We start from the raw sequence: 27,289 nt of genomic DNA on the forward strand, positions 1-27,289 counted from the left end.
TAAAAGTGCACTTTTTTTTTTCATGTATCTTTTTGGATAACGCCAACATCGCGATGGAAAACATTTCATTTTCTGCAGAAATAAATCCACATTGGTATTCACCGGTCACCAACAGTGTCCACTCTGTTCACTGCTGTTCGTCTCTCATCTCCCCATCGTTGTTTCCAGGAAAGCGACGGGGAAAAAAAAAAAAACACAAAACAGCCCTCCCTGGTATCATCCTCCACCTACTGCTGTCACTGTCCTGAAATAGGGACACAGCTTTCCCGCTGTTTGTTCTCTATCAGATGAAAATATCTTTCAGAAAAGAGAGTGGATGCAGGAGGAGGAGGAGGAGGAGGAAGGGAAGGAGTGTGGAGGGCGAAGGGAGAAAGAGGGCATAGAAAAGGCACAAATCAAAGTAAGCAGCCAGGAGGAGTGAAGCAGCGTTTTTAAGACTGTCCTATCCAGGCTTTGATGTTGTGAAAGGATGAAAGCTCTTTGCTTTACTTTTCTTCAAAGCCTTTTATTTCCACGCACACACTTTTTTTTTTTTTTTTGGAGGCTTGAGATAAGTATGTTAGCCTCCTCACTATTTCTTCTTTTGTTTGCCCAAATGATTAGAGCTCTACAAACAGTCCAGATACACCTTCCTACCTGCCACCCAATATCTGCCTTGTTATGACACTTCTGTTCTATTTTTGTTCTGTCAAACCAGCGGGGAACTTCGGTGGCTTACAGTCGAACCCAAAATGATTCTAATGCTAACAAAAAGGGGGGAGAGACAACCAAAACGACCACACACGTGTTCATTTGTTGAATATATTATTTTTATTTTAACATCATCATCATCATCATAGTTTAACTTTTAATTTTCCCTTCATTCATTTAAAATGATCACCTCTGAATGTACACATACTGCAAACTGTCAAAAATATACAAACAAATGCAGGCTTGTGCTATAGTCTGGTCAAATGTCTAAAAAACAGTGGCACTGGGAGGAGAGAGAGAGAGACAGAGAGAGAGAGAGAGAGAACAAAGGCAGAAGAGTGAGAAAGAGACAGAGAGAGAGAGAGAAAGAAAGAGACATTGAAACCGGTAAAGACATGCACAGCATCATCGTGAGCACCACTTACGGTGATCCAGGTGCGCGGTACTTCCATGGGATCCTTGTGGAAAAGTACATACATTTCATCATCTGACAGTGGGGCAACAAAATGCCCGCCACATATCAAATCAAAAACAAAATGTTGCTTGTTAATGGAACTGTTAGGCACATCATTGTTTTTTATGGTTTTACATTTTCTGGAAAAGTCAGAGTTACTGTAAATGTAGAATGCTTAAACAAAAACAAAAAGAAAAAAAATAAGGAAAATAAAACATACAATAAAAAAGAAAGAAAAAAAAATGCTTTCAAAAGTCATTTTGGAATCACTGTCTTGTTAGTAACTCAACATTGTTACATAATGTGTGCGTGAGTGCATCGGTGTTGTCTGCTGTGTGTGCATGTATGTGTGTGTGTGTGTGTGTGTGTGAGCATGTTGTACACAAGTGGGTGCATTTCTGTAGAACCAAGTGGTTTAATGGGAGTGAGTACTTGAGGTGTTCTGTGGGTGGTTTCTGTGATTGGCTGACAGCTGTCCAATCAGATGCTCAGGTCTTTGGGATTCTCCTTGTAGGTCTTCTTGGGCTCAGGGACCACGGGCTTGGACGTGCGACTGGTGTTGGTCTGGAGCGTGCTGTAGTACTCTCTAACCTTAGCCGCTACGAAATTGTCATCGTCCTCTTCATCCTCTGAGTCGTCCCTTCTGAAGCTCCTGATCGGGGAGATGTCTCGTCCAAGGCTGCGGGCTCGGTATTGAGGCTCGGGGGAGCTACCTCGGCTGGCAAACCGTCCGTCCCTCTCCATCCTCTCAGGCGAGCGCCCTCTCAGCAGCGAGCTGTACCGCTTGTAGCCTGAATCCGAGTCAGGGGTGCGCACTCTGGGCAGGGTGGTACCTCTGTAGGTGTCTCTCAGGTTGCGGGACGTCACGTCCTTCAGCAGGCTGTCCCCCCTGTAGGCCCTCTCCATCGAGGAGGCTCTCAGCAGCAGGCTGTCATCCTCAAACAGACGGTCCTCCCTGCGCAGTTGTGGAAGCGTGGCCTCCCTGTTCAGGCGGTCCAGGGCCGGGGACTCACGCAGGATGCTGTCCTCAAAGGGGAGGCTGGGTTCGGGAGTCTTGGCTGGCTCCTTCAATACGGCCTCGTTTCCACTGGGCTTCTCGTTGCCGCGGCTCTGTCTCTCTGGGGAGGCATACCGGCGGTAGGGGTCTGAGGAGTGGGCACGGCGTCTGGTGGGGGAGTGGTGGCGAGAGCGGTGGGGGGACCTGTGGCGGTGAGGCGAGCGGTAAGGAGAACGATAGGGCGAGCGGTGGCGATTGTGAGAGGAGGAGTGGTGGCCGTGGTGACCGTGGCGCCTGTCCGGGGAGCGACCGCGGTGGTGCCCCTTGTGTCGGCCATCCAGGTTGTTTTCGGTGCTGCGTGACCGACTGTGCCCTTTGTCAGGCGAACGGTGGCGGCTACGGTGGTTCCCGCTAGAATGGTGGCGGTGGCCGTCACGTCCCTTGTCATCCTTCTTCTTGCTCGGCTTGGACGCATTCTTCCCTGTGGACTTTCTCCCCTTGCTGGTTTTCTTGTGGGGGGAGTGGTGGCGGTGGTTGGAATGGTGGTGCTTGCCAGTGCCTTTAGAGTGGCGACTCGGCTCCTGCTTGCTCCGGGATGGTTGGTGAGGTTCTGGTGGGTAGCTTGACTCTGATGGCGCGTTGGTTGGGGGCAGGGTGCTCACTTCCGCAGCGTCTTGTAACCCTGAGGCTGGGTTGGCTGCGCTGCTGCTGTCGTTGGGGCTGCCGTCTGCAACAAAGTGTGACATACAGACGAGGGCAGGGGGATCAAACATGCGTCTACACTCGTAAAGCTTCTATCTGCTTTCACATTGATCATGCTGAACCAATCAGACATGAAGCCGAGAACATTTCCAATGGAAGCCATTCTGATGTTAATGCCAGCAAAGATGGCTAAGTTGTTAGATGGCACAGCAACAGCCAATGATAAAACAGTGTAGCTTACACAGAATAAAAGGCAGTGACACAGTTGTGAAGCAGCCATTTGTTGAAGACACTGGTCGTCCAAAACAAACCTGTTCCCTGGTCTACCTGGGGCCAGCCTTCTGACACAGAATGGGACTTGGCTGGTCCGGTTGCTGGACTGGAGGCTGGATACAGTCAGTGCCAATGTACTGCATATTGATGATGTTGCTTGATTGTACTGATTAGCCATGCTCTTTCATGCGCTGTCATGATGCCTTAGACACTTTGTTAATCTTTAAAGCAAATTAAGTGCTCAAGATGAGATCCAAAAACTAGCAACTGCTGTAAATGTCCTCCAGTTACAGTGGGTGTGGTTTGGGTGGCACTAAGACAGGGAATTAAATGTTCTGCACAGATTTACATCCATCCTTAAGGAGTTTGTCAACTTTAGTCTCACTAAATCACAGTGTGCGAGCTACAGAGGAGCCACTAAGAACTTGGCTCTTCTTAATAAGACATGAGCTACCTTGAAAGCATGATTTGTGAAATTTTAGGGGACAATCGTGGATCATGTGTAAACTTAGCCATCACCAGTGAAGTGTGGCAGCGCAAGATAAACTGGACTCAATTTAGCTTTTAAAACTATTTTCTTGATGCCAACTGCCATCAAACAAAAGAAGAAGCTTTTTGAAGACAAGGCAGCTTAGTCGCAAATATTGGATCTACCAAAAAAATTTAAGCCAATCCACTCAACCTGAGTCAGACACATTCCTACCACAAATCAAGTGCTTCATAAATGTATTTCATTCCACAAAAAAGTGAAGATAAGCGAACTCCCCTAAAAGCCATAATGTAGTTCGCACACTGCAAGATTGTCTTCTTAATCAGCCACCACAATGCTTTGTTTATTATGGAGTTCCTAATACTACAGTTCTATCTGTACATGTGTCTGTGATTTAAGGAAAGACAACAAGTTGCAGATATAAAACTACAGCAGAAAATAACAAAGATTTTCTTCTCAGCTAGTAACTATATCTAATTGACAAAAACTCTGCATTTCATCCCTTGACTTGTTACCAAGAGGTCAAATGCAACTGGAACAAACATGGGCATGAAGTATCCAAAACAGCGGTTTCGGCAGCGGCGACGTTGGCAATGCGATTGAGTGAATGGATTTGTATGCATGAAGTAAGAGCACGGGCACGGGTGAGTTGAGTCCACACCACACACATCAAGATGGGGAAAGAAAAAAGAGACAGAGAGAGAAAGACAGGAGGTGGGAGGTAGAGCCAGACAACAGGGGAGGACAGTTACAAACCGTGGTCTGATTTTGGAGGACAGAGGCCTCCCCCATCTTGTCATTTCTCATACATGCAGTGAGATGGGGAGCGACCATCCCTGAAGGAAGACAAGAGCCCAGCGCAATACAGGAAGAAGGGAAGATACACAAAAACAGGAAAGAAAAGAGAAGAGCACAGTAGTTTAGATTGCTTGGAACCAACTTGAAGCAAGAAAAAGAGAATTACTGTCTGCGTTGATTCTTAAATGAAAAAAAACGTGTTTATTTGATCATTTGAGTCATTCAGAATAAAGAGACAGTCCAGGAAGTTGCCCAAACCCTTCAGTGGAAACCATCAGTTACAGAGAACAGTCCTGGAAACAAGCGTGCGCACACTCAGACACAGTAACCCACACACACACTCACACTCACTCACATACACGCCTAGACATGTGGACACGGAAGCAGCAGGAAAAAAAATAAAAAAACAAATCCAAAAAGAAATAAAGACAGTGAGACTGGCACACCCACAACAGCGAATGAAGCAGTTTTACATTGCTGACAGAAATCAAAAGGAATACTGGCAAGACTGTCAAGGTTGTGCCAACTAAAAAGTACAGACAATGATCCAAAATATACAAGTTCACATGATGCCGTATCGGTGCAGGTTAAGACAGCACATTCTTAGCGCAAATAAACTTACATTGATGAACTTTTCAAGACAGGCAAATGTATCTCCACTCAAAAAAATAGAAAGCAACGAAAAAGAAAACATTTAAAATGACTCGTGACTATCAATCAAAACTGGTCAATACGATTAAAAAAAAAAAAAAAAAGAAGAAATGTTCCATAAATATTATGGAAAATAGACAATAGAAGGGGAAGAAGAAAAAAAAAAAAATCCAATTTACACTTTTGACAAGTTCATGCAGCAATAGACTTTTATCCATTAATATGTGGCTTTGATTCATGGCTCTGTACACTGAACAAAAATACTTGTAAAAATGCCTCTATTCTTTTCATCACTGTACAAAACGTTTATATAATTGGAACGACTCATTTTCTTTTTGAATGGGGATGGGTGGAGTTCCTATCTTCACAGCTTTTCAATGACATTAACAGTGGGTGCAAAAAAAAAAGAAGAAAAAAAATAATCCATGGATGAGTGAGTAATGTCAAGCACAGTATAGTGAGATTTTCTCTTGAAAAAAAAAAAAACTGGTAACAAAAAAAAAAAAAAAAGCATTAGACTGCCTTTTTTTTTCTTCTCAATACAGTTCTCACTTAAAACCTTTAAGAGTTCAGTAGCTTACATTCACCTTCAATAAATATCATAAATATGTTTGTGTCACATCCTAACCAAAGCTGTGAGAGGTCCCATTCTATCATGGGATGCTTCCTCGTAATACTAAATTAGTGTTTAATGAGGAACTGGAGCCATCAATATAACTTCCTACCCACAAGAAACATTGATTTTTCACTACTCTGGTCATTTCAAACCCTGTAAACAGTTTCTTTCTTTTTTGTTTTTTTTTTTTTTGTTTTCATGTAGCAATGACATCAGACCCACCACCTTTCTGTAAAGTCCCAGCAGAGTGCTTTTGCTCAGTGGCCAGAAGGTGAAAAGTGACAACGGGGATGACATGGAAACTGAGAGCAGGTGATAGCAGGAGGGGCAACAGCACCCACAGGAGCAACCTCCACCCCTGCTCCCCCTCCCGAAAATCCCAAAAGCCCAGGAGACACCTCCACCACGAAGAGACCCCCAAAGACCAAGCAACTTCCGCCACCCCTCTCCCCTCCCTGGTGGGTTTGTCCCAGGGATGGGTGAGGGGCAACGGGAGGGTGATTTAGTTCCTTTCCCCTTTCGACCCACCACCGTCCACTGGGCATCCCCTTGCTCAGGGCGTGAAGATGGGGGAGAAGGGAATGTTTTCGTAGATTGACCCACCATATTCAGGCACAGAGCCGTCACCCCTCTTGAGCACCAGATGGGCGCGTCGGCCTCCGTTCTTGATGAGCTCGATGGCTCGCGCGTGCTTCATGCCCTTGGTGCTCTCGCCGTTGATCTCCAGGATTTCATCGCCGACCTGTAGGGGAGGAAGGAGACGAGGGGAGGAGGAGGAGGAGAAGAGGGAGAGGGAGGAAGCAAAAAAAAAAGAAAGAAAGGTGGGAGGCAGAGAAGAGACGCAGAGTGACAGGTGAAGATGGAAGGAAGAGGAGTTGAATCAGAGAGGGGGGAAAAAAAAAAAAAAAGGAGAGACAGTGAGAGCCAGGAAAAGGAGAGGAGACAGCAGAGCAAGACAGAATGCGAAGAACAAGTGACAGTGGGGAACAATGTACACAAGAGGAAAGATGAGAAGCACAGAGGTTCAAAGGGACACGGTGACAGAGGAAGGGAAGGAAAGGGTGGACAGATCAGGGAGAAGTTACAAATCAAATCTGCTGAATGGTAAACTGCACAAAAGCAATATTATTATTTTTTTTTTCTAAATCAACAATTTACAGAAAGAGCAAATTGCATCAAAATGCAGTAACTGTGACGAGCAGATGGAAATGAGAAGGAGAGAAAGAAACAGAGAGAGAGAGGAACAGGAGGAAAACAGCAACCAGAAGAAACACTTTTTGCTTCCTGATTCTTTGAATCCACTCCTCAGGTTATCTGTCAGTGCTGTCTGCACCAAGGGAATACTTCTCTGGCAGAATATGGATTGCTCACTGACACCTTTTTCTGCCTCACAGAGCTGCTACTATTAATATCTCTGCTAATAAGGTGCACAACCACAAACGGCTGTATTCAAATGTGCATGCACGGACGTATTAATGCACGCACACCCACACACTTCCTAACACGTTAATATATATGTGTGATGAAAAAGATCCCTTATATCTCACATTCATGCAATATCCACCCAACAGGCTCTTTGCATGTGTCACATGCAAACACCCAGGGAGGAATAACTGAGCCCTGCATTGTATATTCAATCAGGCAGCTCAGGGGAAGTGCTACTGGTTGTGTGCAATCAATCAAATTAAAAGGTTAAAGTTTCTTGACAGCTTCTGTGGCAAGTATGAATGCCACTTTACAAGCTCCTGGTGAAATGTTAATTAATTAAAATGTATATATTCTGTCAGTGGTTCCGTTCACTGGCTCTGCAGCGTTTGTGTGTTTTAACATTGCGCTCACACAATCAGCCATTTGCGTGGCCAAGCCTGGAAGTGACTGTGTGTGAGTGTGTTCAGTGAGGCATAGCTTGCAGTAGGGGGTACATTTTGCACACATAATTACACTGATAGATAGTACTATTCTGATATTATCCCTGAGTGTGTTTACATACACATTAGTAGTCCAATCCTGGTTTTGATCGTTTTCAAGATATGGCCTTTACAAGGAACATGAGAAAACTGATTATTCACATTCCTGCACACAGGATCCCAACAGGATTCTGGTTCGTGATCACACGTTGCAGCTTTGATATATCAAATTTTAGCCACTATGTTCTCACCAGCCGCTGAGAAAACCTGGATGATCACAATACTTTAGGTAGGGTGCCAAGCTCTCTCAAAACCAGGACAAAACCTTGTCGAGATTTTTTGGAATCAGAACAAGATGTTTCCACGTGCAACACAAAAGCAGCAAACTGCAACAATCCCATCATAACCAGGAGACTAATCTGAAAGTAAATACTCGCTATGAGGCTGCCGTTAAACACAGAGCTGATAGGAACAGTCAGCACTGACACTGCACCTGAATGTAAAGACTTATCACATGAGTATATAACAACGGTTGAAATGAGAAGTCACGTAATTAGAGAGACATTTTACAGTTGTTGTATCGTAAATGCAGAAAACTTCCTTAACGGTGCCTTTTTGCATAAATTGGAGGATTAAGGATTAATTTGTGGGCTGAGAAAATTCTCCTATTTTGTTTTTATTTAAATAAATACTGATTTAAAAACAATCCCAAAAAAAAAGGGCATTGTTACAAAGAAGGCAATTTTTCTTCGCTCATGAAATGTTGACATTTCGCAGATACATGGAAATGTCTCCCACCGCTCATACATAATAATAGAGCCCTCCTATTCCTCATTGTGTTGGTTAACATTTACAGCAATGATTCCCCTGGTATGTTTTTTCACAAATCATGGCACATAAACACGAAGCTTTATGGCAGGATTTAGAAGCGGGGGAGACAGAAATGCAAGAAAACCAATGTATGGAAAATAAACCCAAAACCCCAAGAGAACTGTTAACTACAGATTTCAGGGAATACTTTATGTGGGTCCAAAAAAAATGCATGTGAATATTACTGTAATATAATGAACATGGATTTAATTAAATTCCACAAGAAATATTCACCGATGCACAGTTGCATACAAGCTTTATTTAATACAGTTTAGAGTCTTGTTGAGACTAAGATCGAATTTTCAAGGGACACAAGAATACATGGAAAATTTGATGTGTTTTATAATTAAGTACAATCTGGAAGGTACTCCAGTGATTTAGTAAAGCCCTTCTAAGGAGTTTTGAAACATCCAAGAAAAAAAAAAAATCAATTCTGGAGTCAGGGCATCATCGCTCTCTTGTACGGCGTTTCAAAAAAGGCCGTGTCCTACATTTCCCATGATGCAACTCCACAGCCCGTGTTTGTAAATCACGCTCTCTGCCATGAATTTGTCGGTATTTGTATTTCAAAGGCTAGAATAGTATTTCCTAGAATGAGCAAATTGAACTTCACGGTTAAATCGGTGGAGTGACCTTTAATAACGAAGCTCTTCTAATATGCAATTCCCTCCAAAAACAAAGTCTGTGGCGCCTTCTGTGTGTCTAAATGATTAATGTTTTGCGGAGTGTAAACACTGGTGCTTTTGCGCTTTTTATTTTATTTGTGTGTGTGTGTGTGTGTGTGTGTGTGTGTCTGTACCCTCATCTTTCCGTTGCGTACAGCTGCCCCGTCCTCAGCTAGCCTCAGCACGTACAGGTCCATGTTGTACTCTCTGCCTCCTCGCAGGCTGAAGCCGAAGCCTTTGTTGTCTCGCTCCAGGTCCACTGAGTAGAACTCAGCATCCTGACGGTGACAGACCACACATGTGCGTGGAGAGAGAGAGAGAGAGCAAGAGAGAGAGAGAGCGATAGGGACGGAGAAAGACACATTTGCATCAAGGTCACTTTTGTGATTCAGATTTCAAGTGTGTGTGTGTGTGTGTGTGTGTGTCCTTTGAAGTGGGCTCCTATTTCAGGAGCATGGGACAAATGCCACCTTCAGGAAAGTCACACCTATTTAATAGTTGCGCCAGACTCCCTCTTTAGTGTGTGTGTGTGTGTGTGTGTGCACATGCATATGCTCAGGTGTAAGGATGCTGAATTATTGATGCCTTGGGCCCTGGGTGAAAAAACAGAGAGGGGGCACAGACAAACAGACAGAGAGAGAGAGAGAGAGAGAGAGAGAGAAAGAGAAGGGCTGGGCACCACAAGGACAAGGCAGACAGCCTCAGCCAGCTCCTGTCTTCACGCCCTCCTAATCTCCTCTGCTGAAGGATCAATGCTATCTGTGAGAGCCATCTCCACACCACCAGATTAATTCAGCGGCGAACACAGTGGACTGAGGGGCTACTTTGAAAGCAAACAGGCGTTCCTTAATGCGCAGACTCAGATAACGACAGCGAGGTAGGTGTAAAGGGATAAATAAATAAAAATGTACTTGGTTCGTCCTTGAGGAAGGTGGGTGGTCGGATTGGTTTATGCGTGGAGGGACATGGGGATAAATGGATGTTTGGATGCTTTAACAACTGGATTGATGCTCCTAAAGGTACGCGTAGATGAGGGTAGGATGGGATGGGGTGTAGAGTACTTTGCGTTGGACGGATGGAGGTATGAATGAACGACGTGACAGGCGGATGGATGACTTGGGTGTGTTGCTTCGTACCTGAGCTGAGACTTGCTGTGTAGGGGGCTGGGGAGGAGGACCTTGTGGGGGTTTAAATTCAAAAGATTCCTGTTTTGGTTTGGTGTTGTTCCTGAAACACAGAGAGAAAGCAATCAGTATGAAATATTAAACTGAATGCATTAATGGGCATTCATTATTCATTTATAGGTCTTTTAACACGTCATGTTGAAAGCGCTACATTCTACAGCACTATAAGTTCAAAGTACTCCGTTTCCCAGCATGCTCCTCACCTGGCCTCGGGTGCAGCCTGTTGCTGAGGTGTGTGAGTGGTGGTTATAGTGGCGATCTTCTCTGCATTTGTCAACAAAGATGCATTTGATGACTCTGAGGGTGGGAGAAGAAAGAAGACATCACGGCACACGAACAAAAGCCGACATGTTTAGCAAATTTCCACATTACTCTATAAAAAGAAGGACAATTAATTGACCGTTTTTGGGGAAATCACCACCTTTAATGTCGACCAGACACTTTCACACTGTCCAAGAACATCTCTGCCTTCAGCCAACATCAAACTTTCTCGCTACGATGAGCACATTTTCTCCAGCTTATGATTCAATACATTACAATTTGCATAAAAAACACACTAATGGAAGCCTCTCCGGTGTTCTGGAAGACTGTGTGATGGAATTAAATCCATATTTCACACGAGGAACATTTTCTTCTTGCAGCATGTACACTGGTGTCCATTCAGCAGCTGTCAGCTACAAACGTTAGCTGACCTTCGTGGAGCAGCGCCGGCTCCACCACTGGCCTCCAGCCTTACTCCATCACTTAGCCAACATCCAGGACTCCAGGGTAATACAGTAGTTTGCACCATCAATCATTTTGTCAAGCTACTTGTCGATTTTTTTTTTTTTTCTTTCCCTGAAAGGTGTACATCTTATTTTGCTCTGAAACTAACCCTATCTGCCAGCGAACTGTCAAACAGGAAGCTTAAACACTCTGGAAGCCTCTATTTACGTAAAAGCTCCTGATCACTCTGTCTTTAATCTTTGCACTGACCCAAGCATTTTTTTTTCTTATCAATGAAACACGGTGGACGATGAAAACAGACCAGGATTGCAGTGCTCCTGCTGCAAAAAGAATCCTTCCTTCTCCTTAACAACCTAATCTTTCTTGGCTAACTACAGGTATCCTATGTTTGATTAAAACTCAGCACTCCTCTGCTGCTCGCTATTCTTCTCACGGTCAGCTCCCCTCTCCACCTATTCATCCCTTTCTCCTCCACCACTCCCCTTGGTTGGCTTAACTTTTTGATTTCCCATTGCCCGAGAGGTGCAAATTCAACCAATCAAGCGGGAGTGTGGGAGGGGCGAGCTGAATTTCAGACGTGGAGCGAAAAAACCTTCTATTTCGGTGTGTATGCAAGCGTGTGATGAATGTTTTAGGCCGGCCTTCAGCGCGAGGACCCCCCGCGTGTTATGTTTGCACATATTTTATGGTTGCTCATTTCTCACTTTCGCAGCCTCGCGTTTGTCCCCGTAAACCCTATTCGCCCTTCCATCTGCTCATTTGCATAACCCACTCCTTCCATTCTGGTGCCCCTCTCCATTTATCTCTCCTCCAACTGTTTTCTGTCTGGAAACGATTTGCTCACTGTCTTTTCATTCTGCTCGCGACCCGCTGCCTCTTTTCTCCTCTCGGGCTTAAAAATGAGCAGAGAAAAAGCATTGAACTGGTATTTGAACTCCCACCCTGAATGGACAGAGCTTGGAAGGGGAGCAGATACCAAAAATGAGAAACTCGAGAGAAAGAGCGATGCAAATGGAAAGAAAGGAACAAGCAAGACAAGTAGGTCTGTACTATAGAATATCTATTATACAATGTGTGCTAAAAAAATCATATCACCTCAGGCATGTCTATCTCCCTTCTCTTACACAGTGGGAAGCGATGAGGTGTGCTTGGTCTGTGCCTCCAGTCTATGCTGCAGAGACATAAGCTTTGATGAAGGCATTAGCTGCTTGTGCATGCATTACAGTGCACCAGCAGGAAGACTCCCATGGCTGTTTTCCTTGTCACTGCAGAAGTATTGAGCATCAGTCACTACAAAACTCCATCTGCGCTCCCACACGGGGAGAGGTGAGCTCAATAGAAAGAAGCTGAACCTGATTTCACCTTGGAAGACGCTCTTGCTATGGTATTTATTCACGTCGCAAAGTTTAGACAGGACTGATCCACACAGAAATAGGCATGCTCAGCCATTTGTAAACAGGCAGAGAGAACAGTCACTCGGAGACGCAACTTAGAAAACACAAGGCACAATCTTTTCCTGACTGCACTCTCTGTCTCCGTGTCAGACGGAGTCTGCTTGTTTGACACATGCACATAAACACAAACCAGAACTTTCCGATAAAGCATATCCAGTTATTCCTCTCCGACGCCTTCTCTCTTGCTCTCTGTGTCTTCTTGGCAGAGCAATTTTGGCTCACTGTTCTCATCAACTGCTCTGCGCGAAAGAAAAAAAAAAACAAAAACCTCTTCATCCATAAGAAGTGAGCCGGAAAGCAACGAGCGGCGGACAAATAGCTCCAATTTCTATCAGTGTGCAGGTTGACAGGGAGTATCGCCTCCTTCCCTCACACACACACACACGCACACACACTTAATTAAACAATATTTGTGAAGCATGCCGGAGTGATCTGTCAGCACAAAGTAGCGAGAGCTCTCAGCTGCACGGCACAACATACAATGGGCACAAACTTTTCCCTAAAACCACTTTGACAGAAAAGACACACCCACATTCACAGAGGAAGTTGTGCGTCTCTCTCCGTTTCTCTCTCTCACTCTCTTTCACACACATGCACACATCATACACGCAGACTTTTAAACTACTCTTGGATGTTTTAAAAGTGCAGGCATGCCAAAGGCAGAAATGCAAAGACTGGGAAAATTCCCAAATATCCCCAAAGAAGCACTTCTGTCAACACTGCGGGGGTGTTCCAGTCACTTTGAAAGCAAGTGAAGAAACGGCAAGCTTTATATAACTGTACGAGCCTACTTAATAACTGCTCAGGAAAGTGATGACTAGTACCGCTCTTTTAATATAATCAGACGATGTAATAGTACTAATAATAGCTGATGATTGTACTGTTTGACTTACATTAATGTGCCACAGAGCAAAGGCAAATCAACACTCAGTTAAGCAAGTTCCCACACAAGGAACCAAAGGATCCCTGAAGGCTTTATGCAAACAAAACCACATATAATATAACGACAAAGCCATCTTGGGAAAGAAGCTGCCAATCCTCTACTCACCGTCTCCAGGAATGATGCGTAGTGTGACGGTGTTTCCGGCCTCCTTGATGAGGTTCACGATGTCCGAGTGGGACTTGTTGGTGATAGAGCATCCGTTAACAGCCAGGATGCGGTCGCCGACTTTGAGCTTCCCGCAGCGGTCTGCTGGGCTCCCCTCGATGATGCGCCCTATTTTGTGGGGCATGGCCACACATGCATTTCCAGCTATGGTCACCATTGACATGTTGGGATGTGCATTTAGGTGTGTGCGTGTTTGGGGGCGGGGGGGTCGCGTTTGGAGAGTGGAAGGAAAAAGAAGGGAAAGAAGGGGGGAAAGGAGCAGAAAAAAAGAGGATCAGAAGGGTTGAGGGTTAATTCACCAGCAGCCAAAAGCAAAGGCAAAGTCACTGAGAGAAGAAAAGATCGAAGTACAGCAGGATAATATGCAAGCGTTGGCAAAGAAGGGCAAATTTAAATGTGTTCTGCAGAGAAATAAAATAATCTGTCATCCTGTAGGTCTCAGGACTTTTCCTGTAAATAGGTTTTTCGAATTAATCATTTTAAAAAGTGAACTTAATTCCAAATTCAACGCTCATTCCCCTCTTTTGCTTAAAGCTGCTCCTGCGCCGCATTTCTAAAATGGGTATCATTACATTTGTATCTCGGCAGCAAAAAAAAGCGAGCGCTAACACAGTTCTTTGTTATCTACATCCCAAATACCTGCACCTGCAGAAAGTTAGAGACGACAAACATACATCAGAGCTGACATCTCACTGACTACCCCGAGGTCTCTCTGTTCCTCTCTCTGTCTGCGAGCTGACAACAGTCGCTGCAGACTGGTGCATGCAATCACTCCTTTCTCTCTCTCCCCGCTCTCCTAACGTTTCATTATTATTCATTTATCGCCTCCGCCGCATTCACCGTTTGATTCCACAACAAACTTGTCCAACCCCGACCTCTTCCCATCTATTTAACAAAACCCAGCCATTTTGGGCTGTAAAATATTGAGTGAAAAAGAAAGAAATCTTTAATGCTGCCACTGGGTTTCAACCGGATTTTACATGTTAAGTCGAATGAAATAAAGCTCATCTGCTTGCCCGTGCTTTCTACTCTGGTCTGTGAAAAAGAGCTTTGCCACTTTGTAAGCCAACCTGCAATGCTGAGCGTTTTTAGTCCCTTTTTTTAAAGTCCACCCACACTGACAGAGACAAGAGCACAGAGAATGTCATAGTGGTGTAGGTAGGAAGCCGTGGCAGTGGGGCAAAGAGTGCACTTCATAGAAAAGATACTAGTGGTTTTTAAAAAAGCAAAACAGATTCAATTTGAACTGAATTATTTGCAAGGATGTGTGATATCAAATAGAGAAATAACTGTTGGCTGAAAACTCTAATATGACAACACTTTCTGCCGGCTAAATAATTCAACATAACCTAAAAAGAAAAGTACACAAGGTGAATCTGATTAAGTGAATCTTTCTGATCCTGTGTTGTAAAATAAATAAACAGCATTCACACTGATCATCTCCCCTATTTATCCTGCTTACAGCGCTCAGTCTTATAAAGTTGTCATTAGGCTTTTAGTGCCAACCTGCTCGGCAGAAGCCATTTAAGTTCAGCTGAATAATACAAGTGCCTTATGTAAGACCCACTTCACTTGTGATCAATTATGAAAGCCTTGTGTGAGTGTAGCAGCAGCTGCAGGCGAAGAAAGGGTTTCAGTGTCTTGGCTTGACAGGCTCAGACGAAAATGAGAAAGAAGAACCACTTCTTTGAAGAGTGTTGATATTGATCTGGTGGGACTGTAAATAGCCAGAATCTGTGCTGGTTGTCAGGCTATTTAGCGTTCAGTGGTTTTTATGGATGATACAAAGGGATCCCATAAAGAAGGGAGGAAGATAAAAGGTCCCAGTGATGAGGAAAAGCTACAGAGTGTGATTCAGGTTTTGCTGAGTAGAACTGATTTTTGTAATATTTGTGTGTGTGCCATCAGCTGCAATGAAACTAAAGATGTTTTGTAACTTTTAAAACACTCCAGCTTACCGAAGGTGGTGCCGGCTTCGGGTCGAGACACCGACGAGACAATGACAAAACCGAACCCTTCATTCTCGCCGCGCCGGATCTCTACGTCGTAGGGCTGCAAAGAGGAGGAGGGGACGGTGGCTGCGGTGTTGTTAGGGGGCTGAGAGGAGGTGGTGGCGGCTGCGGCGGCGACCACAGCGTTGCCGCTGCCCCCCGCCCCGCCACCTCCGCCGCCGCTGCCGATACCGGAGGTGGAGCCGCTGCCGGAGCTGACCGTGTTGAGGGAGTTCTGGCTGCCCTGCGGGGTGCGCTTCCCGATGTCCTCCGTCAAGCTGGGCGCCTGGGTGCTGCTGTGGTGTGAGGACGCCGGTGACGGAGGCACGTCTCCCTCTGCTTTAACTGGAGATGGCAGAGGAAGATAAAGTGAGAAAGACATTGATATAAAGTGGACAGTGGAGACAGATTTATGGAGGAAAATAAAGAGGAAGAAATTGCAAATAGGAAGGGGAGGCAGAAGAGATGCAGGACAATACCTAAAGATCAGGAGGGAAATAATAAGAAAAGCTGAAAAAAATAGGCCCCTTGCTATTATGTAAGAAGTTCAGGAGAAAAAGGAGAGTAAGAAACTAATATAATTAGGCGTCATAACATTAAAACGAAACTATCAAGATATGTCACTGCAGCTAAATGTTACATCATCTGCACAATCTGAATTTTTTTGGTAAAAAAGCAAATAAACAAAGACATTTTTGTCTCCTAGCACAGCTAGTTTATCTTGCTATGATAACAAAAAAGGAGAAAAACCAGCAATACAGCTTGGGAAGAAGGGCCTCTTCAACAATCTCTCCTCTGATCGGTTTCGAACAAAAGATGAACTGAAGGCATGGTCTGCCTGTTGTATCTGGACATTTCATTCCACATTTCATTTCCTGTACAGCTGCTCAAGGAAGGCGCCTCATATTGTCGATGCTCTGAGGCAGACGGGGAGCAGCAATGCACTAATGTCTGGCTGCTGTCGTTGGGCCGAAGGTTGACCACCCTCTCCATCATATTTATGGGCCTTTCTTTATCGCCTGCTGAGGAACAGAGTGGAGCTGTGGAGGCAGCGATGGGGCAGGGGGGTGTTTGCTGGTGGTAGCAGCTGAAGGAAGGAGCGGGGGCAACCCCTGCATATAGTAAGCAGGGCCCCCGGGCTCCTGATGGAACGATGATTAAAATAAATGGAGCTCTTCGTAAAGCACAGACTGCATTTCAGCAACTGAATACGGTTGCGTTGTAGCATCAAAGACTGTAATAACATAATGCAATCAAATACGATCTGAGTTTGTTCTAAAATTGGATTCATTAAATAATAAAATTCACTGCTGATATAAAAACGCAATTACTGATTTGATTAAATATGACAACTGCAATTATCATATATAACCAATTTGGCAGGGTAAATATGCTTGCTGGAAAAACTATTACAGGTTTTTTTCTTTTTTGTCATTTTAAAGTTACAGGTCTTTTCATTAGACACCGTCACAGGAGAAAATTTTGTACTGTCGAAACTTTTTAAAACTTTTCTAAACTGTCTAAACCCTAAAACCCCAAAACCCACCAGTGGGTTTTAAAGGCATGCCGTCTTTTTTTTTTTCAATAGATAACCAAATATATATATATAAACACACCAAAATTTCACTAATTATCAGAGCTCGGAACTGTAAGAACAAGAAGTATCATTTCTTTTTTCTGACTCTCTGACAGTCTTTCAAGTCTTCGATGTGCGGTTCTGTTGGGAAAACTGCACCAGATCTAAGCTCGAAATCTTAGTATTTCTTACGAATCACTTTATTCTACATGGCTCATTTAAAAAGTTGCCAAAAATAAACTCTTTGCTTTAAACAGATTCTGTAAAAAAAAATCTAAATAAAATCTGCACTTCTTCGCACAATTGAAAAGTCAATAGTGATTCAGCTGCAATTCAACTGTCACGTGATAAAAATTCAGGGAATATTTGGCTTAACTCGGCTGAACTGCAGGCTGTGTTTACACAGAGCAACAAAATAATGTTAGTCGTAAAATATCTACACTGTGAGAAGAGACCTTTTTTTCAGTATTGGAAGTACTTAAAATGTTGTACATGATGATTACATTTTCGTAGAAAGAATAATGCAAGAAATGCATTCATGGCATGAATTCTACTTTCTTCTTGCTATGGCTGTACTGTTGCCACAGGGGTGCAGGACTTTACATGCACAGAATACAAAGAGCCGACAGTGAGCTAAAATGTGACCAGAACAAAAAAAGCACCCAGAAAGCCTTTGGGATTCAGAGGTTTATGTTACTGCTAATCTAAACTGACCATCCAACTACTGCTGCTCCACAATAAGCATTCAACTGTTGAATAGCAGGGGCGGCTTTTACTCTGGAGAGGCCACGAGAAAAGCAACGTATGTGCAATTGTTCATAAAAACTCTCCTACAAACAAGACAATGGTAAATTTTTGTTTTTCTACCAGTAGGTCAGCTTTAAATATCGTGAGCTGTTGGATAATTAACCGCAGGCAACAGGCTGCAGACCTCCAGCTTCTTGGCAACCAGCTTTAATGCGCCTTGCTGTAAGTTAAACTATTTGTTCTGTGTCCAAAAAAAATCATTTATTGGCCTGGTTTTCACACTCCTGTCTTGCGCCTTTAATGAATTTGCCATAATTCACGAGCTTTAACAAGTTTTTGAGCTTCATCCAACTGAAATATATTAAACCTCTTTTGGACCTGTCAGCAGGTCTTTTACAGGCTAAGCTGCTGCCTCTTCCCGACCCACTTTCCTTCCTTACCGGCGTAGCTGGTTTTGCGTCGCACAGTGAGGTTGACGTGGCCCTGCTTGGCAGCCTGCTGCATCAGTTGCACCACCAGTTGGTGCGACTTGCCCACCACGGCTGTGCCATCCACGCATATCAGCTCGTCACCGGATCGCAGGCGCCCGTCCTCGTCCGCCGCGCCGTACTTCACTATGTGGCCGATGTATATCTGGAAGACAGGCAGAGCGGATGAATGAGACGCTCACAAATGGGCAAACAGCTACACATTTTCACAGTACACACATAAAATAAGTTCAAATAATGCTTTAACAAATGTGGCTTTCTTTCATTACATTTTTATTCCATACAAAAATGTCCCATTTTTCACAGGAGCCATAAATTTGGCATGCAGTAAATGCCTGCTACAATTTAAACCTCAGTATTACATCTTCACTCTTCTCTCCAACCTGCCACAGTAACTCAAGCCAAGCTCTAAAGTAAATCATTACTTTTTTTCTTTCAAGAAAAAAAAAAGTCCTGGCCAGCGAACAAGAACAAACAACACTGACTCTTTAAAAAATGGAAAAAAGAAACGGCTTGTGTGTGTGTGTGTGCGAGTTGTTTTTCTTTCTTTTTCTTGGACTGATTGCTGCTACATTGGCCAGATCAAAGAGAAAGTGTTGTGTAGAAATCACTGATATGAGCTTGTCTGAATCCACCACATAAGCTCTGAACTACACACGGGAGGAAGATAAACAGAAAGCCAGATCTGGGGGAAAAACCCTATGGATGCTGCTCCGACTAGTGGCGGGAATATCACCCTTCTTCATCATTTAAGTTACCGAATCTAGTCGGTTGCAGTTTACACATTTCACACAAATATATAGCGAAAACTGGGGGGAAATTGAAAAGCAAAGTGGAGATATTTCTGTTGTGAGAGATGGGGGGAAAAAAAAACAAAAAAACTTTTTAGACAGACTTACAGGCTCTCCTGGCTCATTGCCTCCGAGGATCCTGAAGCCGAACCCCGTGTCCTTCCTCCACAGGAAAATGTCCTGCTCCTGGAAGTCTGGAACTGTGAAATCAACAAACTACCATTAACATTTCTGCATACAGTCACCCCAGGGGACTCCCTGTCCCTGCACCGGAACAACAAGAACGCAGTACTAGCATGCCATTAGACATTTAGTTTAAATCCCTCAGGCAAAATTTATGCAGACGGCGTAATGGATGCACCTACGGGGGAATCAAACCGTCTCCTTGCTTATGTCAACATGCAAATACCTGTCCTCTCGACTGTTCTTAGCTTGAAGTAGCAAGAAATAAAGAACAAACAATGGAGCCATCAGAAGATAACAAAGGATCTATTTTGGGTTAGGAGCATAAGTATAAAGCTTAAATAAACTATCAAAATCTAGACAGGCAATGGAAAAAATAAAATCATTCTGAGCCCTCTCATTCACTGGTTTCCATAATTAGAAATAATCTGGCTAAAACTCCCTTCTGATGTCTAAAAATAGCATACTTTCTTTTAGCTTTTTAAACATTCTCACAGGCTGGATATATTGGAATGGACTACACTGTTTCTTTTAAAAGAAGTGATGTGTGACATGCAATGCATCCATTTCCACTCTTGCTTATGCTGGAAGCGCACGTCCCATCTGACAGAGGCGCTAATACATTCTGGACGCGGCTATATATTATTGAACAGAGTATGGCTAGTTCACAGTTCACTCATACCCACAAGAGACTCAGCCGTGTGTGTGTGTGCTCGTCACTAGAAAGGTGCCGTGTTATAAAAGAGGCATTGCACTGCAGCGACTGACAGCTCATGGTTCATGTAGCAGTGGAGATTGTGAGGGGGGGGCCCTCAGGGGACTACCGGGAGCCTGGGGAGAGGAGTGAGTACTTGTGTGTGGCCTTATCCCCGTGTACACACCGGCTTCTTCTTGGCTTTAAGCATGCGTACAGTATTTCGCATGTACATGTATGTGCATGCATTTGTACGGTCAGAGCAGTGCCATAGGAGCCGACAAACATGCAGCTCTGAGCAAACTCTCTGGTAGATTTTCCCTCCAGCACAGGCTGCTTCTGCCAAGGCCGCTAAAGCCACTAAGAGGCGGCGGGGTGGCAGAAAGCATAAGCAGCCTGCTTCCAATCTGTTCCTTCAGTCAACAGTTAAAATCCCCGCGGAGTGCAGCCATCTCTTCCAATCTATCACAATGTTACTGTGGAGGAACTGGGAGAGGAAGAGTCAAAGGCTAACTGTCGCAATCTGCACCTGCACTCGGGGAGGGTCAACTGCGCGCCCCGCTCCTGTCGATTAGTAGACCCATAAGCGATCCCCACCGCGAGGCAACTGGGCATGAATGGATCAATATTTCACAAAGATAGACGGTCCCATGCAGAGATATGAGTGAGGACTGCAAATAAAGAGCATGGATGGTTCAAACAGTGAGGAAATTAAAGTGGGAACATCTTAAAACCCAGCAATAATCAAAATGAAGTCCAATAAAGCACGAGCGAGTCTGCCACCATCCCTGGCCTCGGTTCTTTAGAGCAGATTAATGCTGTGAGAGTTTTTTTGGGAGGACTTTTTCTGCAAATGGAAATTGTTCGCCACATGGTGTTTTTAAAGACCTTGATCTCAGCAGAACTTTTCATTACCATGAACGTTGCATAGAGAAACTTCTCTGCTGTAGCCAAGGCCCTGAGCCCTGTGGGGTGCATACTGAGGGATTTCAGGACGAGGGCTCAATGCGGCGTGAGGAAGCAGAGGATTTGCACCTGCTGGTACAGGTCAACTGTCCTCGCTGTCATTCTGGGAGTTTCCCTGAACTTTTCTGCACCTCAGAATCCCCTCTTCTCCCGAGCCTCTCTCACATCCTCATATTTCTCTTTTACATCCCATTTGTATGTTCCTATCAATTCGCTCTTCATTATCCTTTTGTGCTCTCTCTTCTTGTCTTTCCATTTGCACAGAGCAAAGTGACAATTTAGAAAATCCCCGTTGAGATTCCATCACATTAGGACAGGTATGTAGACACATCCCCCCTCCCTTGGTCTTGGTTTCTTTCACTCTTCATCTCTATTCTTCTTTTAAATCAAACTCTATTGTCCTCTCAGCTATTCACGGAAGCTTTCCAACAGGTATCTGCACTACTTGCACACGCTCAGCTCTTCTTCTCACATTCTTCTTCATAGGCAACTAAATAATGAAAATCCTTGACAAGTGATGTCTGAAAAACTGATTCAACGCTGAAAAATTTTCACTCACTGTTTCCCCCCCCCCCACCACCAAACTCTTTTGTTTTTTAACTTGTCTGACAGTGGATCTGAGGGTTATTCTTTTTAATTGGAACTCTCCCAATTAGGGTGGTGGGAGGGTAGTGGAGGTTATGCAATCCACTGACATCCACTCTGCTGTTGCTGCTAATTATACGCTACGTGCCTCTTAGGGGAAGTCTAGTGTAAAAGTGTGTCAATGGCGCTGGTGTCGGCAATTGGACAAAAGTAGCATCTAGTAGGTTTTAAAGGACGGGACCGAGAACGTGTGGGAGATTTATGCTTGTAATGCTGGTCACAAGTGACAACAAAATCTAAAGCCCTTTTCAGGCATGGGTTACGTAGCATCCCCGGCTTCATCAATCTGTTTAAGTGACAGTATTCTGTCATTCAGACATAGGTCACTTTTAATGTTAATGTTCCTCACAGCTTCGTTCACACGTACGCACCACAGTGATGGAGAGAGACACAGTATGTACGTGCTATCTGTCATACACGCCAGACCGGACAGTACACAGAGTGACGCATAATGCATAATATTAAACAAAGGAATAATAGCAGCTTATCAAACTGTCCACATAACGAACAGCCTGGTATATTTGTGATTTCTTAACCACTAAAAATTCTGCCCATGTGTGGCAATAATTTGTCTAACAACATAAAATGGGTTTTCATACACAATACTACAAATGTACAAAAAAATCTTAGTAATAAAAAACTTGACATGATGTAATATTTATGACTTTAGTAAACAGATCAGACTTTTGCTAAAAGTAAAATAAAAGTATCCCAACAGCTGTGATGGAGCTCATGACTCAACCTGAGGATGGTCGCTTTATATCAACTGATTTAACCGGAGCTGATAAACTGTGAATCTGTGATCGACAGCTCACTTGTCTGAAGTGGAGAAAAGTATACGATGGGACTGGCCGTAGATCTTAACCGATCCAGTGTCTACGTCTGGGATACTTTACAGGTATAAGTAACTAAAGTGGGCAACTCTCTTGCCTCAAAAACGCTCATGTGGATCCTGTTTGATTCTGTAAGTATTTAACAAACTCCGACAGAAGACACCTACACACAGCTGGAAGCAACAACCTGAGGTTTAGCTCTGACTACATTCATTCTAGTAAATCTGACCTGTAACAGACTCAGTCTTCATTGCAGTAAACATCTAGTTTTATGCACATTTCAGTGTGTAATAGATGGGAAATTGTAGAGCAAAGTGAACGAGAAAGGTTTTCCATGATTTTGTGTGTCTTGCGGATGTTTTTGGAACAACAATGGTGCTGAAATGTGGAAAAAAGGCTTCCCCAAATAATTTCACACTCCTCAAAATGCAGCACACTTAACTTGTACGTGCCTGTCCACCAATCAGCAGTGCTACAAGGTCAGACCTTGTTAAACGACTTGTATGGAAAAGTGACCAGGGTGCTTATTCAGCTCTAAAGAACGCTTTAATAGCGTCATTCCTTTGGGAAATATGTTTACTTGCTTTGTTGCAAAGAATCGGATGAGAATATTGACACCACTCTCGTGTCTGTGAGCCAAATGTGAAGCTAGCGTCAGAACATGATTAGCGTAGCTTATCAAAAAGAACTGAAACAAGGAGAAACAGCTAACCGAGGTTTGTCAAAAGTAAAATTAACCTGCCTACAAATTTTAAAGCTAAATGGTTCTAATTATCACTTCATATCTTGTTTCACAAACAGAAAATGTTAAAACTGCTTTGAAAAAAGCCAGACTTCCTGCGTCTCCTTATTTTCTATGTGAGGTAAGAAAAGTTAATGACCTGCTAACTCTCGCTAATATTTAGCGCACAGATATCAGTGGTAAAGACCTACTCAAGGCAATTAAGAGTGTATTTACAAATTATATTTAGTCAGATTGAATTTTCAGGCAGCACAGGGATGCAGAGGTTAGCACTGTGACCTGACTATCACCAAGGGAGCTGTTGGTTTGAACCTGGTGGTCAGCTGTGGTCTTTCTATGTGGATGTTGCATGTTCTCTCTGTGTCTGCGTGGGTTTTCTGCAGTTGCTCTGGCCTCCACCCACAGTCCAAAGACATGCATGGTAGGTTAACTGGCGATTCTAGATTAGCCCTAGGCGGGAGTGTGAGAGTGCATGGTTGTCCGTCTCTTTGTGTTTGCCCTGTGATAGACTGGTGACCCGTCCGAGGCCAGTGTCAGCTGGAATACACTCCAACCCCTGTAAACCCTCTACAGGATAAAGCGGGTATAGCAAACGGATGACTCAAAGGAAATCTACATTCTGACCTGAATATGGTCTTGTCTATTTTCATGCAGCCAGTACTTATTTACAGTTGCCAGTTTCTTAGGTACACCAAGCTAAAACTAAGTCTAATACAACAGTTTAGCAATAAAACCACAAGGGGGACTGATCTATAACTTTCATGAAGGTAGGATGACATGTACGGTTGTTGTATTACACTACAATAGTTCAGTGTACCTGGCAAGTGTATATTAAAGTCTAAATCCACGTATATCTTCCGAGCACCAAAAGGAGACCACATCCCTCTCCAGAGACCGAACACGAGTGCAAAAAATTGCAGATTATTGTTGCTTTTGTTACTTACATGCACAAATCTTGCTCCAAAAAGTGCAGTACCAATAAAACACCCCAAGGGTCTCCACCGAGCCAACACCCCATGCAGCCCTCATCCAACTGCCACCAAAAATTAATATACTTACGCCTACTTTCATACATGCTCCTGGACTGGGCCCAGATCTTAAAGGGGTCCGGTTTTCTCTGGATGGTCCCATCTGCTGGGGAGTCCTGGGACGGGAGTCCTGGCAAGGGCTGCGAGGGAGGCGGGGGAGCGTTGCTCTCGCTGAGAGGGGGCGCCAGGGACGGGTGCATGGGCGAGTCTGTGTGGGCGCTCCGGTGGCTGGAAACGCTATGCTGGGAGCTGTTCTGACTGTCCTTCCTTGACAACTGCTGTTGGAGAAGTACAGCGGATCAATATCATTTGACTATTTCAAGTCAGCTGTTTGAGAAGCGTTGAAAGATGAACTCAGAAATGAACTCTCAGGTACAGACAAAAACATAAAAAAAAAAAGTTACTGCATGCTCAGCAGCAGAAAAGAAAAGAGGAATCGGGGCTGCGGTTTGTGAGAGGAGAAGCAGGGAAGATGAAGATGAATACAGAAGAGTTTTGGATTAGAGTTCAAAAAGATTAAAGACTGCTACTCCTTGGGGCATAAGGAAGCAGATTCTAAGAGTATAATGTCAACCATTGTTGTGTTGCTACCTTATTCAACAGAAAGAATAATCAAGCTGTTTTATTCAGAGAATTCTTTTAGCTAACAAAGGGAGAGAAAAAGGAACCTCAATGGTTTCTCATGATTAAGTCATTCGACTATGGGAGAAACACACTGTGGCTCAACTTACGAGGCTACATTGCCTATTCCTTTTGTTTAACAGAGTGGAATGTATTAACAAGGAACTGCATCCCCTGCTGCATATGGAGAGATATTCACAGCGAATAAAGCACTCGTGGGGTTTAAAACGAAGGGAGGATTTTACTTGTGAAGGCAGAAATGTAAAACTCCCCATAAATTGCCACTGGCCCCTCAATAACATGGGCACTTAAGCACCTGCTCAAGGATTTGAGGTGTTTGAGCAGGGTAAAGCACATAGAATTCGGAGCTCAAGTGCGAGTACACTGCGACTTCAAGTAAAAATCCTTTTCATCATCCTTGTCGTGGCATCTTTCTTGAGAGTCGCATCTTTCGGCATTAGTCTGCAGAATTTGCACCGCTGCGAAGATTTCAAACAGAAACCAGCGAAGTGAAAGGGTTACCGGCAGAGCATGAGAAAAGAAAGGCAGATATTTTAAGACAGTAAGAGAAAATGACAGCAGTTCAGTCTCTTCACATCACGTGACCTTACATTACTTCAGATGTGGTGGACAAAAATATACCAGAAAGGGGCGGAGGCAAGTGGCTCATCTGTTCTCAAATATCAAAGTGTTTGGCCTTCAAAGTGCAGCCATGTCTTCAATAAATTCAGACTCATTACTCCCCGAATCAGTCTCCTACACCTCTGCAATTCATGTTTATATTCATCATTCTTGTTAGGCATAAAAAAAGCGTGACGCTTTAGCAAATATTAAGACAAGATCTGTGGCTTCGGCTGGAATGCTTACTCTGCTGGTGGAACCTCACTGGGTTCTGTGGTCAACTGCAAATCAATGGAGTCGTATAATTAATCAGAAATGCAGGTCTTGTTTGGTGCTAAAGTCAGACCTCAGGACTGATGCTTCCCCCTGACCACAATTTTCTATTTTTCCAGGTACTTTCATTCCACCAAACAAAATGGTGCCTCCATTAGTCAACAAGGCAGCATTTTTTTTTCTTGTTTTTCTCTCACTTTGATACACACAAAGTCCAAATCCTACTCCCCCTTTCAAATGAAAACAAATCTCTTGTTCTTGATGGATCTATTCGATTTGACCTTCTGCAGTCATTGTGTTCTCCCTCTGTGCTCCGGGACTGGCCTAATACATTGGGTTTCTCCTGCTCCAATAACTTATTAAGGAGACATAAGATGGGAATGGGGGAGGGAGATGGGGCAATGAAAACAAACCCTCGCTGCTTCCTCAGCTCAGTCCTGCTTTTGCCACCAACAGGCCAAACTCAGATTCACCGCTCGGATGCATTCGCAGCATCGGCAGTCATCGTCAAGTTTGTTTGGTTTTTTTTGTTTCTTTTGGTCGCACGTGAACAGCCTCGCGCAATCAAGCATAAAAGCATCATGCATTCCATGTGCATTACCGCTCTCAGCTTATCCATCACCTCCATCATCCAGCTAGAAGAATTCCATCACCATTATCTACCCGGCACCAGCACCACAAACACCTCATTCCCCCGCAAAAAAAAAAAAAAAACTTTCACCCCCCATCTAAATGACATCACATACCCTCCTAGTGTAATCTCTGTACGGAGGGGCCAGCTCAAAATCATCCTGCAAAACAAAATTGACAAATACATGTTCAGTCAGACACAGTCAACAGGGTCCCTTCTATTAATACAGACGTTGCAGGGTGAGGCCGTCTCTCGGCTCTGATCATACATTCAACTCTCACACTGCAAACTTAGCACCCAGCGCGATGCGATCATCAGCGTGTTAGCAACCCAGCTCACGCGGTGCATCAAAGCCCCTCGTCCCATCCCCCGCCAGAGGGGGGCGGGCGGGGGGAGAAAGAGTGAGAGAGAGAGAGAGAGAGGGGGGAGGAGGGGATGGAGGGGGGGGAGGCTGATGTGAAGCTACAGGGATCCACCCCCGCACAGCACAGCATCCCATGTCTACAAACAGACCCACAACATCAGCACAAGTTACACCGTACAGAGGGGAGGGGAGCAACGGAAAAGTGAGTAGTGAATATCCCTCAGAAGGATGCTCATATGGAGGACAGAGGATCAGTGGATGGATGGATGGATGGAGGAAATGGGAAGGGAGAAAATGAAACAAAAACAATATACACTTACCAGTTTTGGGCTCTTCTTTGCAGGTGCCACTCCTGTGAAACCAGACAGAGAAAAGGGGGGGGGGAGAAAAAAAGAAAAAAAAAAGAAGAAGGTTACCAAGGGAATTATAGTATGAAGTCCACGTTCAGAGAATTGAATGCAAAGAAAAAAAAAAAAAAAAAAAAAAAGCGAGCTTTTGCTCTGGAGTTCT

The 27,289-nt window shown here is 44.1% G+C and overlaps 1 protein-coding gene across 1 annotated transcript in view; it reads right to left on the reverse strand.

Annotated features, from left to right (window-relative positions):
- Window positions 1-810: 810 nt before the first annotated feature.
- LOC103365492 (membrane-associated guanylate kinase, WW and PDZ domain-containing protein 1-like) overlaps window positions 811-27,289 on the reverse strand; it is a 62,480-nt gene continuing 36,001 nt past the window's right edge. Inside the window, exons 12-23 of the mRNA XM_008292937.1 lie at window positions 27,100-27,131; window positions 26,531-26,575; window positions 24,301-24,547; window positions 19,287-19,378; window positions 18,340-18,532; window positions 15,544-15,921; window positions 13,526-13,729; window positions 10,501-10,594; window positions 10,250-10,340; window positions 9,248-9,391; window positions 6,275-6,413; window positions 811-2,868 (exon numbers count right to left, since the gene is read on the reverse strand). Of these exons, the coding sequence (XP_008291159.1) occupies window positions 1,625-2,868; window positions 6,275-6,413; window positions 9,248-9,391; window positions 10,250-10,340; window positions 10,501-10,594; window positions 13,526-13,729; window positions 15,544-15,921; window positions 18,340-18,532; window positions 19,287-19,378; window positions 24,301-24,547; window positions 26,531-26,575; window positions 27,100-27,131 (2,903 nt within the window). The 3' untranslated portion in view covers window positions 811-1,624. The remainder of the gene's footprint in view (window positions 2,869-6,274; window positions 6,414-9,247; window positions 9,392-10,249; window positions 10,341-10,500; window positions 10,595-13,525; window positions 13,730-15,543; window positions 15,922-18,339; window positions 18,533-19,286; window positions 19,379-24,300; window positions 24,548-26,530; window positions 26,576-27,099; window positions 27,132-27,289) is intronic.

The sequence above is a fragment of the Stegastes partitus genome, unplaced genomic scaffold, assembly GCF_000690725.1.
Source record: "Stegastes partitus isolate 25-593 unplaced genomic scaffold, Stegastes_partitus-1.0.2 Scaffold846, whole genome shotgun sequence".
Taxonomy (NCBI): domain Eukaryota; kingdom Metazoa; phylum Chordata; class Actinopteri; family Pomacentridae; genus Stegastes; species Stegastes partitus.